Here is an 18,333-nt window from a genome sequence, read left to right as displayed (position 1 = left end):
AAATAAACAAACAGCAGACAGTTTACTCCTGTGTCTTCCTCCTCCAGATCCTGACTTTGCTGCAAACACACCAAGGGCGGGGCTACCTGTCGCCAAGGATGACAGCAGTAATACAGCTATTCTAATTGGCTGCCTGGTGGGCATAATCCTCCTGCTGCTGGCTGTGATAGCTGTCATCCTGTGGAGGCAGTACTGGAAGAAGATACTGGGCAAGGTGAGTCAAGATTAAGGTCACATGCAAAGCCAGCATTCACATTCATATGTGTTTTTTTTTTTTAAGTGGACTTTGCACGGGTGTTTCTCGTATCCGTGTTCAGCAGTGTTGGTTTTATTAGGCAAACATCTAGCTCTGAGATTTCTGTAACCACCCGCATACAACTCATCTAAATCACATTTTGTTCATGTTACATGTTGCTCAAAGCTTTGAAAAACTCCAAAGACAACCATCCATTTATTCTGGACAATCCATAGATCTTGTTAACAGCTTTCCACAGCCAGCATAAATAACTCCAAGTGAGAAAACGTTCTCTTCCTTGATTGTCCCTTTTTAAACTAAGATTGATAGCAGGCTGAGATAACAACTGCCAGTCTTTTGGCAGCGTACCGCTGTATCTCCATCTGGATGTGTTGTGAGATTCCTTTTACATTTACTTGTAATTGTTCAAAGATTAGAGGATGTTTCCACAGTTTGGTCACCATCTGCTTTAGGGATTCAGATGATGCACTTACAGTCAGCTGCCTGTTTATAAGACTTAAGAGAGGTGTAGAGGAGTTGTAAGTCCTAATATTTAGCATACTCTCATTTATATAAATAAGTATTCAAAACACATGGAGGGAGGATTTCTTGTCCTAGACTGCAGTAGTTTTACCTAGCTGTACCTAAACATATATTACCTTCTAGGCCCAGGGTAGTCTATCCAGCGATGAGCTACGGGTTCACCTGTCAGTCCCCTCGGACAACGTGGTCATCAACAACACGCACAGCTACTCCAGCCGCTACCAGCGCATCCACACCTTCCCCGACGACCGCGACCATGACAGAGAGGGAGAAGGAGAGTACCAAGAGCCCAGCGCTCTGCTACGACCACGGGATCACAGAGACAGCACGGGTAAGTTCTAATAATAAACACACGGTTAAGGAACGCATTTGTGGATATGATAGGACGTCATTGTGGCTGAGTGAAAGAAATCAGATTCAGCTTAGTTGTGTGACAGAACATGAGCAGTGTGACATACAACGTGCTGACATGAAGTAAAACAACATGTTTAATAGATGGTGACAGAGATTGATCTGTAGTCAACCACACACATTTAGCGTGGAGTCTGTGGAGAATATGAAACAATGTGATTCTCCATATGCGCAGAATTTACTCTTGTTTTGCGTGCCTGTGCTTTTGCGACCTCCCGTCTGTCGAATGTACCAATAAGCTCAAAGTCAATGGCTGGCATATCACGAAAACACTGTTATTGCGATATATTTCACCACACACCAAACAAAAGTAAATACCCTCCGAGAACGAGTGCCTCTGAGAAGATGCACAGCGCAGAGCGGGCACAAAGAGCTATTGTTCTGGGAAAAAGAGAAGAAAATGAAAGGAGGAGGGTGGAGAAAAAGAGCAGTAAAGAGAGAAAAGACATTCCTTTGCTTGCATTGCATCACAGGAGGTCTGCATGCTGTTTTTACTGGGCGCCTGTGTGAGTTTGAAATAACATGAGTAACAGAAACATTATTTCATCTACTGGTTTTTGTTCTGTTTTGTTTATGGCCAGACTTGTGTTAACTTTGCCTGTTCTTGCTATGCTCCATGTGTCAGTGCACCCTCTCCTCCTTTCCTTGTATCATAATGGTCATGCTAACTGTGTCATGCTCATGGTTGTTAATGTGTTTCGTTGTATGTGTGTTTTTTTTTTGTTTTGTTTGTGTGTCACGTGCCACTTTGTACCATCCGTATGACTCATAATCATGGTTCCTGTGTGTACACCGCCTCGTCCCGTGCGTGTTTGTTTGTGTGTGTGTGTGTGTGCCCTCCCAGCCTTGCTGTTAAACAACCCAGCCTATCACCTGCTCCTGTCAGATCACAGAAATGGCTCGAGACCTCTAGTCGTCCCCAGCACCACTCAGGCTCAGGAAAAGAGCCTCAATGTGCCCCAGGGTAAGAGACCTCAGGCTGAGCCAACACAGTCAGGAGGGGCCGCGACCACACTACCTACCTACCTACCTACCTCTCTCACAGCAGAGATTTGATTAATCTATTTTGCATGTCTGACCTTCATCACTCCCTCCTGTTACTCACATAATTAGTCATTCTCATTCACTCACCACTAAACATTACTCACACTTTGTTAGTGGAGATGGTTTGGTATTTGGGGAATTATACGATTTTTTCAAACTTAACCTAGAGACAAACAGATGATTCATTTGTTTATGCAGGGCGAATACTTTTGTTTTGACTGGAGTAAACCCAGACAACTGTTTTGTGCCGAAATCCATGGTGGCTAGATTTCATTAGGATTAGGACTTTGGTGATTTTCTGACCTACTCTAGCACCACCATCAGGTCAAAGTTTTAATGTGTCAAATTTGGTTTATGACCACCTGCAAAACGAAAGACATTTCCATCTTCCTCAGTTGTTCCTTCATGTTTTGTGCTAATAAGCAAATGTTAGCACTGTGCTAATGTGGTAGACTAAAACATCATACCTGCTAAAGAGCATTTACCTCAGAGCACTAATTGTCTCTAATTAGTTTCATATTTTTATAAATACAGCCTAAATCTTTCCATGAAGTTAGATTAAAATGCAGTTTCCCTATCCATGGGCTGCGTCAGTTTGCACATTGAAGTTTCCTGGTATAACAACTTAGTATTCAAAAGCCGCACTCGCCACAAGTTTTGACTTATATGAGCTGTCAGAATCTCATGGAAACCTTGATAAATAGATTGTGAGACCTTTTGATAAATTGAAACCTTAAACCTGTTTAAATTTCATCAGCAAGTACAGCAGCAGACCAGCACAATGTCCCAGGAAAGATTGATTCTAAAAAAAAGAAAACTCATCCATCACAAGTTTTCAGTTTTGTATGTTCAATACCTGCGACAAGATCAAATAGACAGGCAGAAATTAAGCAGGAAAAATAGAACTTGGCTGCAAGTTTTTTAGTTTGATAAACCTTTAAACAAAACTACATCAGAAGACTATAAATGATGTCTACCTTTCACCATCTTATCAAGTTGTTGTTGTGTTCTTTTTTTATTGCTTTTTCACTTGTCTCTGTAACTTTTATCAACTTTGTGTTTTATTGCATCAAGTTTCTTTGAACTTGCTGCTTTAAACTTCGTATGACGTTAAGTTTTTACAAAGAGTTTCTTTGGTTATTATCAAATCAAATTCCCTAAATCCAAACTATCCCTTCATAACAAGTTATAATATCATCTGATTGGTTCACTCACACATTAAAGGAAACTGTTATTAACCACTCAGTTCTCCTCTCAAAGTACTCTCTCCATTTCATCCACCCTGTCTGTCTCTTCCTCCTCCCTTCAGCCTGTGGTTTGGACATGGACATGGAGAAGGGATTCCCCCCAACTCAGGAAGAGCCTCCTCCCTACCCTGGCTCCCCTCCTTATCCCTCCCTGTCTCCCCCCGTGTCTCCCCCAATGCCTCCCAGTGTTCCTCATTACGCCGAGGCAGACATCGTGAGCCTGCAGGGTGTCAGTGGTAACAACACCTACGCCGTGCCTGCCTTGGCATCCTCGAGCCCCGGGGCTGATGCTGCTCCACTGCCAGAGCTGCCTCGCCAGTATCTCATCTTCAAGGAGAAACTGGGGGAGGGACAGTTTGGAGAGGTGAGGAATGACCTGGAAAAATAGTGTGGGTGTAGCTGAAAGGATTATCGTGCTTTAACAATGCCTGTATTTATTTGGCGAAAGGTGCACCTGTGTGAAATCGAGAGCCCTCAGGACCTTCCTAACTTGGAGTTCCCCTTCAATGTGAGAAAAGGTCGCCCTCTTCTGGTAGCAGTGAAGATATTACGCCCGGACGCCTCCAAAAATGCCAGGTCTGTAACATCATACACAGCTGTGCCTGGCGTCAGTGCGGTTCACAGCTTTTCTTTCTTAGAGGTGTCAGACATAAGAGTCAGGAAAATTGATGGACTCCCTAGACATCGTTGTTGTAGCAGTGTCTTTTAAAATTAGATTATTTTTAGGAATGTACCATTCAACATGTGATAATGTGGACTTCAGAGCACCCAGTATTCATTAGCAGTCCTTATAGCTGTGTGTTCAAGTCCAATATTTTCCGATATTCAGCTCCAATTCAGTCTCCCCAGATCCTCTTCTGGGCCTCTTTGGTTTTCTGGATGTTTGCCTTCACCAGCTGCTTTTTTACTTTTCTTTACTACTCTCAGCCCCTTTTGAGCTGGACAGGTCATGAGCTCCATTGGTATAAGCTCATGTTTGGAGAGGCTGCCCACAGGTTTATATGAGAGGTTAGAGAGCAACACAAAACATATTGACCAGCAAAACAAATCGAGGAGGTAGAAATCAAAGCAGACGTGCAGACTGTCGTATTGATTCATAGGGGAGTGAAGCTTTTATGTGATTAATTATATGTAATCAGAATCTTTGCCTCTTTATCTCGTCTGAGCGCACCAGTTTATTCGTCTTTACTGTCTAATGCATGTCACTCTTCCCTCTTGTCCTTGTAGGAATGACTTCCTGAAAGAGGTGAAGATCCTGTCTCGCCTGAAGGACCCAAACATCATCCGTCTGCTGGGCGTGTGTGTGAGCAGCGATCCTCTCTGTATGGTCACTGAGTACATGGAATGTGGAGACTTAAACCAATACCTGTCCCACCGAGTGCTTCTGGACAAGACAGGGCCTTCACACAATACGCCAACCATCAGGTAAACCAGAAATGTGTACACACACACACAGATATAAAAGAACACTCAGTTATAAGTTGAGTTTTTTAATATCCCCTGTATCCTTCAACTTTTTTCCCCACAGTTACCCGGCACTTATCTCCATGGCCAGCCAGATCGCGTCAGGAATGAAGTTCCTCTCCTCCCTCAACTTTGTGCACCGGGATTTGGCCACGCGTAACTGCCTGGTCGGGGGTGAGAAGGGTGAGAGCGGAGAGGATCGGGGTGGTGAGCGTCACATCAAGATAGCTGACTTCGGCATGAGCAGGAACTTGTATGCGGGAGACTACTACAGGATCCAGGGCAGAGCTGTGCTGCCAATCCGCTGGATGGCCTGGGAGTGTATCCTCATGGTGAGAGGACAGGAGTGTGTGTTTGTGCATCTGGTGTTGTTGATGTTGTTGATCAGACAGTTTTGACGTTTTATATTAATAATGATTAATGTGTTTTAAGTACTAAAGAAATGGTTACAAGTTATATTGTAAAAATCCATGTGAATATTTTTAAAAACAGAATTTTCATGATCTAAAATACAAACTTTAGAGGCAGTCTGTTACATAATCAACAGCTCACCTGAGTTTTCTTTATTTTTCTCTTCACTTTTCCTGATTCGTACATGTAACAGGAACTTGTTTCCTGAAAACTATGGTAGTAAGTGTCTTTGTGTAGCAGGAAACACAACTTTTGGATTCACTGAGACACCGAAATCCAGGGGAAATTGTGTTTAGCCCCTTGTGTTCCTTACAAGTTAATGAGTCACAAAGCGTGGCAACAATTATGTCCCAGCTGTGTGCATCACTTTTTAGTGTCTCCTAGAAACCGTTTCTGTTGTTATCTGTGCTAGATGCAGCATTTTTTGTATTTGGTTGTGTTTTCTCGCTTTGTGTTGTGTTAAGCTTTCAAGGACAGTATTTACAGTGATTTATCAATAATAATTTAAAATATAAACAGTAAAAATTAAGAAACAATTAGAGATCAATGCACACAAGGAAAAATATGTATAAAGCCCTAAAAAGATGAATCACTAATAATGATGTCCTCACATTTCAGAGAAATATGATAAACTTCCTGATCCTGATGCTGATAATTGTTTTGATACTGAAGCAGATTATAATAATGAAGATGAAAGAAGTGTTTAATTGGTGGTTGGTGTATTCCCAGGGTAAGTTCACCACGGCCAGCGATGTGTGGGCATTCGGGGTCACTCTGTGGGAGATGCTGAGTGTTTGTCAGGAGCAGCCGTACTCCACCCTGACAGATGAACAAGTCATCGACAATGCTGGGGAGTTCTTCAGAGACCAGGGCAGACAGGTACAACACACAGTGACACACACACACACACTCGGGTGTAAAGTGGTTTATGAATCTGTCAAATTAACTGAATGTCACTTGATGTGAATGTTCTGCTCAGTTAACCTTTCAGATAATAACACATTCTTTCACATTCATTCCCACTGATTCAGGGTGTCTTGTCACAATGGGCTTTTGTTGGTTCTCATAATGTAATAGATGCTACAGAACACAAAGCAGCAACCAGAGAACAAACCCATCATTCACTGTGATTAAGGACATCTTCGGGCCATACCTCTTATTCATCTATCTGAGCATTTAGTAGACTAATACATTCTTAAAATCATAATTCTTGAAAGCAATTCAGGAGTCGTGTTAATCACCAAACTCCAGCGATAAACAGCGGCCCAGAAACCAAACGGAGAGTTATATAACTCATATTGATTAATAGCAGGGGAAAATCAAAGTTTTTCTCATATTTATATGTGATGGTTAAAACTTTATCACAAATAAAAAGGTATAAAGAATGTCTCAACAATGGTGACACATCCATATACCTCCTTCTTCCTTTCTTTTGCAGGTATATCTGAGCAGGCCCGCTGTGTGTCCTCAGGGTCTCTACGAGCTCATGTTGAGTTGCTGGAACAGAGACTGCAAGCTCCGCCCATCCTTCGCCTACATCCACTCCTTTCTCACCGAGGACGCCATGAACATGGTGTAGAGAGAGACACGCATAAAAGTGAAAGGAGAATGCTGAAGAGGGGAAAGCTTGGTACGTTCGAGCATCTTTGCTACAGCGGGAAGGTGTGGTGGAGGTGCTGCACAGCAGAAGCAGATGAGAAGGGAGTGTGGGTTGCTCGCTTTTTATATTTGTACTTTTTTTTTTTTGGTGGGGTGTGTATGGGGACTGAGACACCGCTGGTTCGGTTTACTTCCACATCAGACCCTAGGCAAAACAAACCCCAGCTTTAGATAAGGTAACAGTCTGAGATACATTTGACAATGGTTGGTGGCGGGTGCAGTTTGCATAGGAACTTTCTCTCTTCTCGGATACTTTGTGTCAAGCAGGGTCTGCGTGACTAAGTGCTGTAGAGTTAATGACACGGGAAGCTGCAGAGGCTAAAAATGACAGAAAATACACCAAACTATGATCATAGCAAGCGAGGAAATGAACACTTCTTAACTTTCATGACTTTTGTTTCTTCAGCATCTCAACTTATACATGCAGGGTGAGGGGTGAAGGTGCACACACACTGCACACGACACACAAACTTCTCTCAACAGGACACTGTTGTGCACACAGGAATTGTCTTAGTAGGATTACTACAAGCGTCAGCCGCCTTTTTGCTCATCTGAGACACAAAAAATGATAAAAGTCTATGAGATTTTAACTCTCAGACATGACTGATGGCTAACTTGGCTGTCAAGATTGTTGACCCTTCATCAATCCCCTATCTCAACCCCAAAACCTTACATAGCGCCCCACATCCAGAGCTGTGACCCAAAGTTAATGTGGACTAATCTGAAATGATGTGGACCAGACACCATCAGCCCCTCCTCCTGCAATGTGATTATGCCAAGTTTGCTCTCAACCACCGACCCCTCCGTTGTAGTCAGTTTTTGAACCCCATCTTTGAGCCCCAGAGAGAGAAAAAACTGTATCCCTGATGCCAAATGGACTTCTCAAACCTGAGGAAACAGGCACAGAAGAGGAGGAGAGTCAAACGGAAAGGGCTTTTTCCGAAAAGACAGTACTGCTAGTCCGGGCAGTGGTGGGACATCTTCAGATGAGCCTGCTCAGGTGTTTTGGCAATTTTCTTTGTATCTGGCTGTGATCCAGACACAAAGGATAGATGTAAAATTCCACAACCAGCTGCACTTTAAATCCTACATGCATATCCCCGGCCACGATGAAACTCTTCTCTGTGAGGGGCCTGATATGATTCCTGTTCATGTGGGTTCATATGCATTTTACTTGCAGTGATTTCATATATTTGCAGAGGGAGATTCAAAATTCAGGACAGTGCATCTGCCTTTTTTAAATCCTCTCCCACGTGGCATTGCCAAACCATTAGATGTAAAATATTGTTTTAAAAAAATGGAATGGCAACATCAGCTCATCTCATTTTAAATGTATGACAACCTTTTTGTTCTGAAACTATCAGTGTGTTGAGAAGTGTCTGCTCATCGAACAATCAGTCTTCGCTCATTGAAACGCATTACTGTACTTTAAAAACACAGTTATGGCATTGCTAAAGTAGGGAAAATGCTGGGATTCGTGATTTTTTTAGTGTGAATGTCAACATCAACCTCTGCATTATCCCATGTTAGTACATTAAGCTGACCGTGGTAGCAACAATGCATCTACCTTACTGATTGTATAGCACTGTAAATCAGCCCTGGGATGATCAAGATTATCAAGTAATACATGTTTATTGTGTCATTTGAGTAATTTTTGATACACTGTAGTTCAGCTAAACCCATATTTTTATATATACTGTATGTACTTAGACACTCTTAGTGTCCTTTTGTCTTTGACGTTGAGCATAATAGTATGTACATATTTTAAGGACAGAATTGTAATTTTCCTTTACTAATATATGGAAAACTCTTTGTTACATTTGGGGTCTTCTGTATCTCTGTAGAATGCTTGCTACCTTGATGCCATTGTAATTCATTGTTGTCTATTTTTGTAGATGTTTTAATAAAGTTAACCTTTTCAAATAAATCAAGATGGGCTCTAGGGCTCTGACTTATTATTATTATTATTATTATTATTATTATCCATTAATCTACCAATTGTTTTTAATCCATCCATCCATTCTTGGGTGAGATGCATCCTGGACAAGTCACCAGTTCATCACAGGGCACATAGAGACAAACAACCACCACGCTCACATTCACACCTACAAGCAATTTAGAGTCACCAATTAAACTATTAAAGGTCTATACATGAATCTTCATCCAGTTCAGTGAGGTAGTTTGATCAGAAAAAGACCAACAGGTTTCGGTGATTAGACTTTATTTTATTGTCTATAGAACATTTCACTACATCTTGAATATCTGACACTAGTATACAACTTTCACACTATGTAACAACAGCTTACTGTCAAAGTAAAGGATAGACATGCAACAGCACATTTAAAAGAGTAAAAGATTAGTCAAGAGATCATACAAAAGGAGGAGAGATAGATTTGGCTTGCATCAACAGCCGTCTTTGGTGACGGATAATGGCTTATGATCAGTAGCATATGAGGAAATATTACCTGACAGAGAGCGTAATAGGCTGGAATTCAACTCGACTTCACTGCTGAGGAGTTATGACCAGGCACTTGGCAATAACAAAATGCTTAAGGCTTGGAAGCTCATTGAAAAATCAGACAATAAAAATAAATCATCTCCCGCTCAGAGGTACTTCTATAAGTGTGAGAGCTAAAATCCACCAGAAGCTATAATACTCAGCATCACATTATCATGAAAACCAGTAGACAAGATAAGAGAGACCACAAAGGTCATGCTATATTCCATACGTTATAAGTTTAAACTCCACGTAGCAAGTATATCAAAGCAGAAAGCTAGTTAGTCAGTTACCTAGTTTTTTTTTTTTTTTTTTACTCGTTATATCAAGGCTAAGACTGCAGAAGACACTACAGCAAAGTCAAAAGTTTTTCCACCACAACATACTTTCACTCTTCTAACAGGAAATCCCTTCAGCTTGCTCCCATCAACCACTTCCTTTCGCTTCACACTGAAACACAAAGAAAATTCTTCCACTTGCTGTACATCTGATGAGTCCACTAACATTGTCGTGGAGTACACAACACCCCACAACATGTCGCTTGTTAATGAATTAGTGTATAAAGAGCAAATAAACATAAGTAAATATAATAAGTCAATATTATAGAACTGCACTGACAGCAGCGATGCTCCCAATCTCAAAGCCATGAGGTGATGCTGTGACAAACAGATCAGCACCATTTAACGAATTGAAAGGCACAATAAAAACCTTCAGATGAAAGACAGCCATGAGCATTTTCTACATTAAAAAGTTACAAAATGATTTATAGACCTGGCCCCAAGGCAGGGTAAATGAGATTAATTGTAGTAAGATACAAAAATAAACTTGCATACTGAAGGTGAAGTATAAAACAACAAAAGACTACTACTACTTTTGCTGTCGCCCACAGCAACAGATAACACAACAGCTCAGACCAGAGACATAAAACCATCGAAGACTAAAAAAAAAAATGCTACCCCCTTTAGATGGAAGAGGAACCAACAAAAGAGTCACACAAGTGAAACACATGCATGCACACATACAATCAGACTATGGTGTCGAGTCATTACAGTGGTTTATAGGCACAAGGAGGAGACGTGAAGCTCCTAGTGTGAATATTGGTGAAAACTCTTGATTACTTCAACTCTCCTTCTCTCCTTAGTGCACCCGGGTGGCTGAAACCTGTGAAGTCAATGAGATAAAAAAAAACAGGAGATTACCACCGGCACAAGTCGCTCAGTCTCATACATTATCTGTCTTTCACACTCATAACTCCAGCTTACCTGGGAAATGTCGATTCCAGTGAGTTTCTCCACAGCGGAAGGCAGCCTGGTCATGATTTCTAGCACCTCTCCAGCGAGTTTGGCTGCGCCCACCTCTGAGCCGCCACTGGACACCATAGTGACCTTGCGGGCTTCTGTCAGTGGCTTGCTGATCTCCTCCGCCATCTGCAGAGCAGGAAAGAACGGACGGATTAACGTGGGAAATTTGAAAAATTTGGAAAGCGAACATTTTTTTGCGAGACAACATTTGTGGAAGTTGAAATCAATCCAGCATGTTACGTGGTCGTATTAAGGAGGTTAAAGGAGAGGTAAAGACATAATTTGTCTTTTTTAGGAATGAAAATAGAACTAAAAACGTGGATTCATATGGAAACATGAAACTTTTCTTGTATTGAAAATGTCATATGTAATATTGACAATTTTAAAAACAAGATTACAGAAACAAAACTGCTGATTCAGGAAGCTGCGGCCGTGGGAGGATGTAATAAACAGAAGTAAGAAATCGTAATTCAGCAAACCAAATGTGAAGAGTTCCTAAATCAAAAGAAATGGGAACAACTTAAGATACAATGAAATAAAATGATTAAGGTGCCTCTATGATTATTCATTCATCCATTAGAGTTATACTGACCAGTGGCAGTTTCTCCAGCAGCATGTCTACCATGGCTCCGTCTTGGTACTGCTTGAAGGCCTCAGCTTTCTTGGACATCTGCTCGGCCTCGGCACGACCCTTAGCCTCCAGGGCAAAAGCCTCTGCCTCACCCTTCATCTACGTGGGCACACACAATTGTACAGAGTGAGGACTGCAACAGAAGTGTACAGGACTACATGTCCTAGATAATGAGATAAATATAATATGGTTAAGAAGCAGCAAGGAAGGGAGGGAGTATGACTCACTCTGATGGACTCTGCCTCAGCTTCAGCCTCCATGATGAGCTGCAGGCTATAAGTAGTGAAAAGCAAATTGTTAAATCTGTCTCTCTTTTTTAAATTTTTTTAATGTGTTTTATAAACCACGTTCATCAGAAATACACAGGACCATAGTGTCATGCTGTAGTGCTCACCGCTGTGCCTCAGCCAGCCTCTCCAGTCTGTATTTCTCTGCCTCTGCAGGCTTCTTAATTTTGGCCTCCAGCTCCTTCTCCTTGCGGATGATTTCCTGCTCCTGCAGTGTAATCTGCTGTGTTCGCTCCACCACCTGAACCTGCATCTTCTCCTCCTCAATGCGCTGCTTGGTCTTGGCCACCTGACATGGGAAATGAAACAATTCTCAGTCTTCAATTACAGTGCGTGAATATTATTTACCCACAGCCTTACGAGATCAGACCCTAAATTGAAACTTGAAACTTTATTCACACACACACACACACACACACACACACACACACACACACACACACACACACACACAACATATTGACATCCAGTAACTGTCATTATTTAAACTTTAAAAAAAAGAAAATAGATGACTGTACCTGAAGCTGATAGGCCATTTCTGACTCGGCCTTCTTGGTGTTGACCTCAACATCATAGGCAGCCTTTTTTAGCTCGTAGTCTCTCTGGGATTTTGCCATCTCAATCTCATTCTTATACTGGGCTGAAACCTTCTCCTGCATTGCGTTGGCTTCCTGTACAGAGAATTTATCAGGACAAAAATAGATAAATGTTGGGATTTCTTTTCAAATTATTATTGTTTTCGGATTATCCATATCAGCAAATACAGAATGACATGAATAAAGAACAAAACAAGCTTATTTTACTCTCATGACAGCATCTCGTTTGTACTGAGCCTCTCCAATCCTGGCATCCTTCTGCACCTGGGCTGTTCTGGCTTTACCCAGGGAGTGAAGGTAGTCCTGCGAGAAAGAGACAGAGAGAGAGAAACAGTGACAGTCAAGTATGAGACAACATAGTTGGAGTACTAAAATGGAAGGTGGTGCATCAGGCAAACAAAAACAAGAGATGGTGTGGTTACCACTGAAGCACTTAGACCTAATTATTATACAGAGTGGTTGGGGGGGGGTCTGAGTCAGAGACAGTGAGTCAATATTAATCACTTAAGTGCATTATTGTAAAAGAGGAAATCGTGAGACTAAAAGCTTTCATATAAAAACAGACACAAGGCTCACGGTGACACTCCAGATTCATGTTGCTGCAGTCATTAGTGTTTGGTGTGTACCTGATCATCATGAACATCTTTGAGCGTATAGCTGACGACACCGATGCCCATGTTGACCAGATCAGATGAGGCCACCTTGAAGACCTGCTCAGAGAACTTCTTACGGTCCTGGTAGATCTCCTGTACATAAACAGAGATTTATCAGTTATTACGTACTTTATATGGTTATTTACTATAAGTGATTAGGTTAGTGATGAATCATAAAGTGGAGGATAAAGTCTGAGCAATCTTTTATGAGCGGAAAAAATGTCAAGCAAGTCCAATTAACAAGGTCAGTGCACCAACCTCAACGGTCAAATGCGCAATGATGGCTCTCTGGTGTCCCTCCAGTGTCTCCAGTGCAATTTGGGCAATCTCACCCTCAGACTTGCCCATAAACATTTGGCAGGCGGTGGCCAACATCTCTTTGTTTTGACCCTGGATCTTCACCTTGAAAAAGACAGTAAAAGAACTTGTGAGAAGGTGAGAAGCAGGTTGGACTCATCATTAAATAAACAGTTCTCGCTGGGAAAAATCTGACATTACATTTTAATAAGCTAAGATAAGGGCCTAAAAAGTAAAAGACGCCTTCGTCAGATATTTTTTCTCTTTCTTTTTTTACACTAATACATATTACATACAAATAACCACTGACCTGGGACCACTTAAGTGTCATCTTCCTGTCCCTTATTTACAATCTCACAGTAAAAACAACACACTTTAATCTGAACTGAATATGCATGCTGTGGTTTTAGATGCAGTCACGATGAATCTTCTGCTCTGGAAAAAGATAGTTAGTTTAATTTGTTTATGCTTCTTCTTCTTCTATATTTTGTATTTCGAAAATAATCAGAGTAGTTAGTAGTAGTAGTAGAGTAGGTCTGTGTGTGCAACAACCTGTTTCTGTTCCTTCCCTGTCTTTTGGTGTCGTTACAATATGTAGAGGTTTTTTTGTAAAAAGATGACTGAGGAGATTTAATAAAAAGCCTTGTGGTATTTTAGTCATCCAATTCTCAAAGCATACCTGTGCAATGCCAGTGACAGAGATAGGGACGCCATGACGGGTGTAGACTTTGTCACTCTTCACATTTAGAGTCAGCGTGTTGAGCGTGATCCTGAGAAGAAAAGGAAAATTAAGTCAATCATCAGCCATAAAGACCACTCCGCTGTGCTGCTTAATGACGGAAATGAAACAGATATTATCCAATAACACGCCATTAACTCTTCTACCAGTGTTTGTTGACAACTTATCAAATCATGCAGCTGTGTTGTAAGATTATTTTTTTTGGCCTTTTCAAGCTTTATTTTTTTTTGATAGAGCTGTGTTGTGTTTAAAAAAAAAAAGAAAAGACGGAAAATCACCTCTGGATCTTCTGAATACACGGCAGGACAAACACTCGTCCTCCAGCAATCATTAGAGGAGGAGAACGGCCAAAGCCTGGAGAGAAAGAGAGGAGGGGGAGAACACAGAACATAAACATCACACTATCATTCAGTAACATACAGCTAGTTTCTTTAAGGGTCAAAGGGACACGGTGCAAACCAGTGAGTGATGCGACTCATTCAATAAATGTAATTTGAGCCTACGCACTACAGCAAAGCTGGAAATTTCCTGGTTTACTTCAAACTGATACTGTTGCTCAATATCTTCTTATCACAAGGCATGTGACGCCTGAATCAATCACATGACACAAGATTGTTGGTCCACCACATACTTCTCTTTTTATTACAGGAGTATTATGACACATTATGTAGTACAGTGACTTTCTGAATGTTTATAACATTATCATGGAGGATGAACTTCTTCTTCCTTAACATCTTGTGTTATTGCAAATCTCTTACCAGACACCACCATGGCTTCGTTGGGTCCACATGTGTAAAACATCTTGACTCCTGAATTGACGCACACACAAAAAAATGAATGAAGTAAGCTAAGAAAACAACAACACAGAGATGTTGGATATATGAAGCTTGAAAGCTGGTGTATGTGTTTAATTATGGAGACTCTGGAGGACATGCTCCACCCCCTCAGTGTATCTATAAACAATGTTTAAGAGGGCAGCACACAGCCCACTGTTTAATCCCATGAAACACAATTAAAACACATCTTTTATGACGGTATCAAACACTTCTCTGAGCTTCAATTAAACCATTTTATGGATGATGTTTACATTAATAACGTTACACACGCGTTCATATTTACGTATATATACGTACGTCGTTGTTTCTGGGTGGTTTGTTTTGGTGTCAGTCAAAAAATAAGGTCGTAACTCATGGACTAGAACTGGCGTGTGTGTGTCAATCACAGGCCAATCCTTTTTAATTAGGCTGAATATGGCTGCTGCTCCTTCCCCAACACAAAAACAAGGCAGTCGAGTTAAGGTATTACCCCTGTACAAAACAAATGCAACGAGTAACGTGTTGCCAAACGTTATGTGGAAGATTAAAACGCCTGTGTGTGTGTGTGTGTGTGCTGTGAATAAAGTCAAACATGCGGGATATTAAATATAAAAACCGAGTAACGGTCCGCAGAGAAAAGCTAGCTCGCATGCTAACGTTAGTTAATCGGATCGATAACGTCACCACGCCAACTGGAAAACGGTTTATTCAAACAGCTTTCAGCCGCATGTAAACGATGAATCAAAGCGAGCTGGTTCTCTTTAACTTACCGGTGTCCGATCGATACGAAACACAACCAGTTTATTGGGATAAATCAAGGTCGAGTCGCTCCGTGGTTACAGTAAGTTTCCCGTCAACTGGAATGAGAAAAATGTCTGTTCGGTCAGGGACGTGTGCAGTGACCACGCCCATCGTCCCGCGACACTGGCGACATCTAGTGGTCAAAGGTGGTGACTGCAACTCTGCAATGCATCACACAGATAGATAGATAGATAGATAGATAGATAGATAGATAGATAGATAGATAGATAGATAGATAGATAGATAGATAGATAGATACTTATTTATCCCGAAGGAAATTCAAGCATCCAGTAGCAGTTGACAGACAGTCTAGGAAGTAGTGCAAAGAGATTTGTCCATTGTCTATCCTGCTATCACTGAGAACTGTTGTACAGTCTGATGGCCAGGGGGATGAAAGAGTTATTGAGTCTGTTTGTGGAGCAGGATTGAGACAGCAGTCTGCCACTGAACACATCCTCTGAATGATAGATTAGATAGATAGATAGATAGATAGATAGATAGATAGATAGATAGATAGATAGATAGATATGTAAAAACTAACCAGTAACTATAGCTAAAGAGATCAAGGTAATTGGTCTCATTAAAGTCTATCTTATCTTATCTACAGTTTTTGTTGACACGGCCAGAGAGGAATGAACTATTATGTTTACTACTGAGGTTGTAGTTTGCAGTAGTGTTAAACTGGAATGTAATATAGTAAGAGGTTTTTCCAATATTTTGACCACCCCATTTAAAGGGCCATAATATAAGAACCACCTTTCAATATAATGCAGTTTTGTACAACAACAGCACCTACTAAGATAAATAATGAACATAAAGCAGAATTAATACCTTTCTGACAGTGTCAACAACAAACTGAAACATTATAAGTGTCATGACAGAAGAATTCATGTTAGCTGTTGGATATGACAGTATATATATAGATAGATCAACCATCAAAATATATCATGCATATTCTTTGTATGCATATTTACCGGCCACTTCATTAGATACACTTGTACAAGCATGAAACACCTATATGTATGACCTATATCTATGACCTATATGTAAAATCTGGACCGTAATTAAACCTGTGCAAAGAAATTAAACGTGCAGAGGAAATTAAATGTGCAAATCTAGTATGGGGAACAATCTGTGTCTCATCCACTGTACCTGCTTAAACTGTTTTTTTTTGTTCTTTAAACATGTAAATATCACCACTCATACACAATCTACTCATGCTGTTCATACTGTAGTTCCCAGTGGTTTGCTGGGGAGGAAGCAGCAAACTGGACAGACTGGTGAGGAGAGAGCTGGACTTTCCGGTGACTGTGGCAGACTGCTGTCCATACTGGACAACCCTCTGCACAAAACCTTCAGGCAGAGGAGTGTGTTTATTTTGACATGCATTTTAATCCAGACACACACATGCAGTACAAGGGCATAGACATGCAAACGTGGAGAGAGATGGTGGAGTGATGGGCAGCCCCCCTGAGGAGCGCCCGGCGAGCGGTTGCTCAAGGGCACCACGGCAGTGCCCAGGAGGTGAACTGGCACCTCTCCAGCTACCAGTCCACCTTCCATATTTTCTGGCCGATGCAGGACTTGAACCAGCCACCCTCCCTCCCTATGGACTGAGCTACTGCCGCCCCCTGAGCTACTGCCACAGTGGCAGACTGCTGTCTCAATCCTGCTCCACAAACAGACTCAATACCTCTTTCGTCCCGCTGGCAAGGGCCAAGGTATTAATTCTACTTTATGTTCATTATTGAGGTCTTATTAGGTGCTGTTGTTGTACAAAACTGCATTATATTGAAAGGTGGTATATGGCCCTCTAAATGGGGTAGTGAAAATATTAGAAACACCTCTTACTATATTGCATTCCAGTTTAACACTACTGCAAACTACAACCTCAGTAGTAAACATAATAATTCATTCCTCTCTGTCAGAGAGCTCACCACTCAGTACACATTAATGTTTAATGTTAAGTTTCCCATACATTACATTAACTGTCTAAGATGACATTTTAACCTTCATCATCAAAGTAACATACATTCAGCTGAGTAAAATACACATACAAGTATATTTTACAATATATAATACTAGGAATGTTTACTGTTTCATATAAATAAATCTGATCTAATCTAATCTGATTATTTTATCAACATGGGATGGCTTTGGATTTGGGACCTGGCTCACTCCTCTTACGCTCTCTGACCAGATGTCAAGCATCAAACTCAGGCTCTTATTTGCCACAGGTGTGGTGGCTCCAGCAGCTTGAAGGAAGGAATGAAGGAAGGAAGGAAGTAAGAAGGAAGAAAAGAAGGAAAGAAGGAAGGAGTGAAGGAAGGAAATGAATGACAAAAGGAAGGAAGAAAGGAAGGAAAGAAGGAAGGAGTGAAGGAAGGAAGGAAGGAAAGAAGGAAAAAAGGAAAGAAGGGAGGAGTGAAGGAAGGAAAAAATGACGAAAGGAAGGAAGGAAGGAAGGAAGGAAGGAAAAAAAACAATGAAAGGAAGGAAGGAAGGAAAGAAGGAAGGAAGGACGGACGGAAGGGAGGAATGAGGTATGGAAAGAAGGAAGGAAGGAAGGAAAAAAGGGAATGAAAGAGGGAAGGAAGGAAAGAAGGAAGGAAGGACGGAAGGAAAGAAGGAAGGAAGGAAGGAGTGAAGGAAAGAAGGAAGGAAAGAAGGAAGGAAGGAAGGAAAGAATGAAAGAAGGAAGG

At 41.2% G+C, this 18,333-nt stretch overlaps 2 protein-coding genes across 6 annotated transcripts in view; one reads left to right on the top strand and one right to left on the bottom strand.

The window, feature by feature from the left end:
- The window catches only part of ddr1 (discoidin domain receptor tyrosine kinase 1), a 36,222-nt gene extending 27,281 nt beyond the window's left edge, over positions 1-8,941 (top strand). For 3 of the 5 annotated variants that reach the window (XM_010735015.3, XM_019261233.2, XM_019261231.2), the window contains 9 exons: positions 48-214; positions 902-1,109; positions 2,034-2,153; positions 3,543-3,844; positions 3,929-4,056; positions 4,708-4,905; positions 5,009-5,276; positions 6,085-6,234; positions 6,794-8,941. In XM_010735015.3, coding sequence (XP_010733317.2) covers positions 48-214; positions 902-1,109; positions 2,034-2,153; positions 3,543-3,844; positions 3,929-4,056; positions 4,708-4,905; positions 5,009-5,276; positions 6,085-6,234; positions 6,794-6,934 — 1,682 coding nt within the window. In that variant the 3' untranslated portion in view covers positions 6,935-8,941. The remainder of the gene's footprint in view (positions 1-47; positions 215-901; positions 1,110-2,033; positions 2,154-3,542; positions 3,845-3,928; positions 4,057-4,707; positions 4,906-5,008; positions 5,277-6,084; positions 6,235-6,793) is intronic. The other 2 variants (XM_019261232.2, XM_019261235.2) reach the window with 2 other exon arrangements.
- Positions 8,942-10,773: 1,832 nt separating this feature from the next.
- Positions 10,774-15,685, bottom strand: flot1b (flotillin 1b; the record flags this gene model as incomplete). Its single annotated transcript, NM_001303348.1, is given in 13 exon segments — positions 10,774-10,865; positions 10,867-10,938; positions 11,405-11,542; positions 11,671-11,716; positions 11,838-12,019; positions 12,249-12,401; positions 12,534-12,629; positions 12,953-13,072; positions 13,238-13,381; positions 13,956-14,046; positions 14,294-14,369; positions 14,774-14,824; positions 15,601-15,685. Coding segments are annotated over 12 exon segments (1,194 nt in total). The 5' UTR covers positions 14,817-14,824; positions 15,601-15,685.
- Between the last annotated feature and the right edge of the window lie 2,648 nt (positions 15,686-18,333).

The sequence above is a fragment of the Larimichthys crocea genome, chromosome XVI, assembly GCF_000972845.2.
Source record: "Larimichthys crocea isolate SSNF chromosome XVI, L_crocea_2.0, whole genome shotgun sequence".
NCBI lineage: Eukaryota > Metazoa > Chordata > Actinopteri > Sciaenidae > Larimichthys > Larimichthys crocea.
The sequence above is the reverse complement of the archived record's forward strand: the minus strand, read 5'-3'. Positions and strand labels throughout refer to the sequence as shown.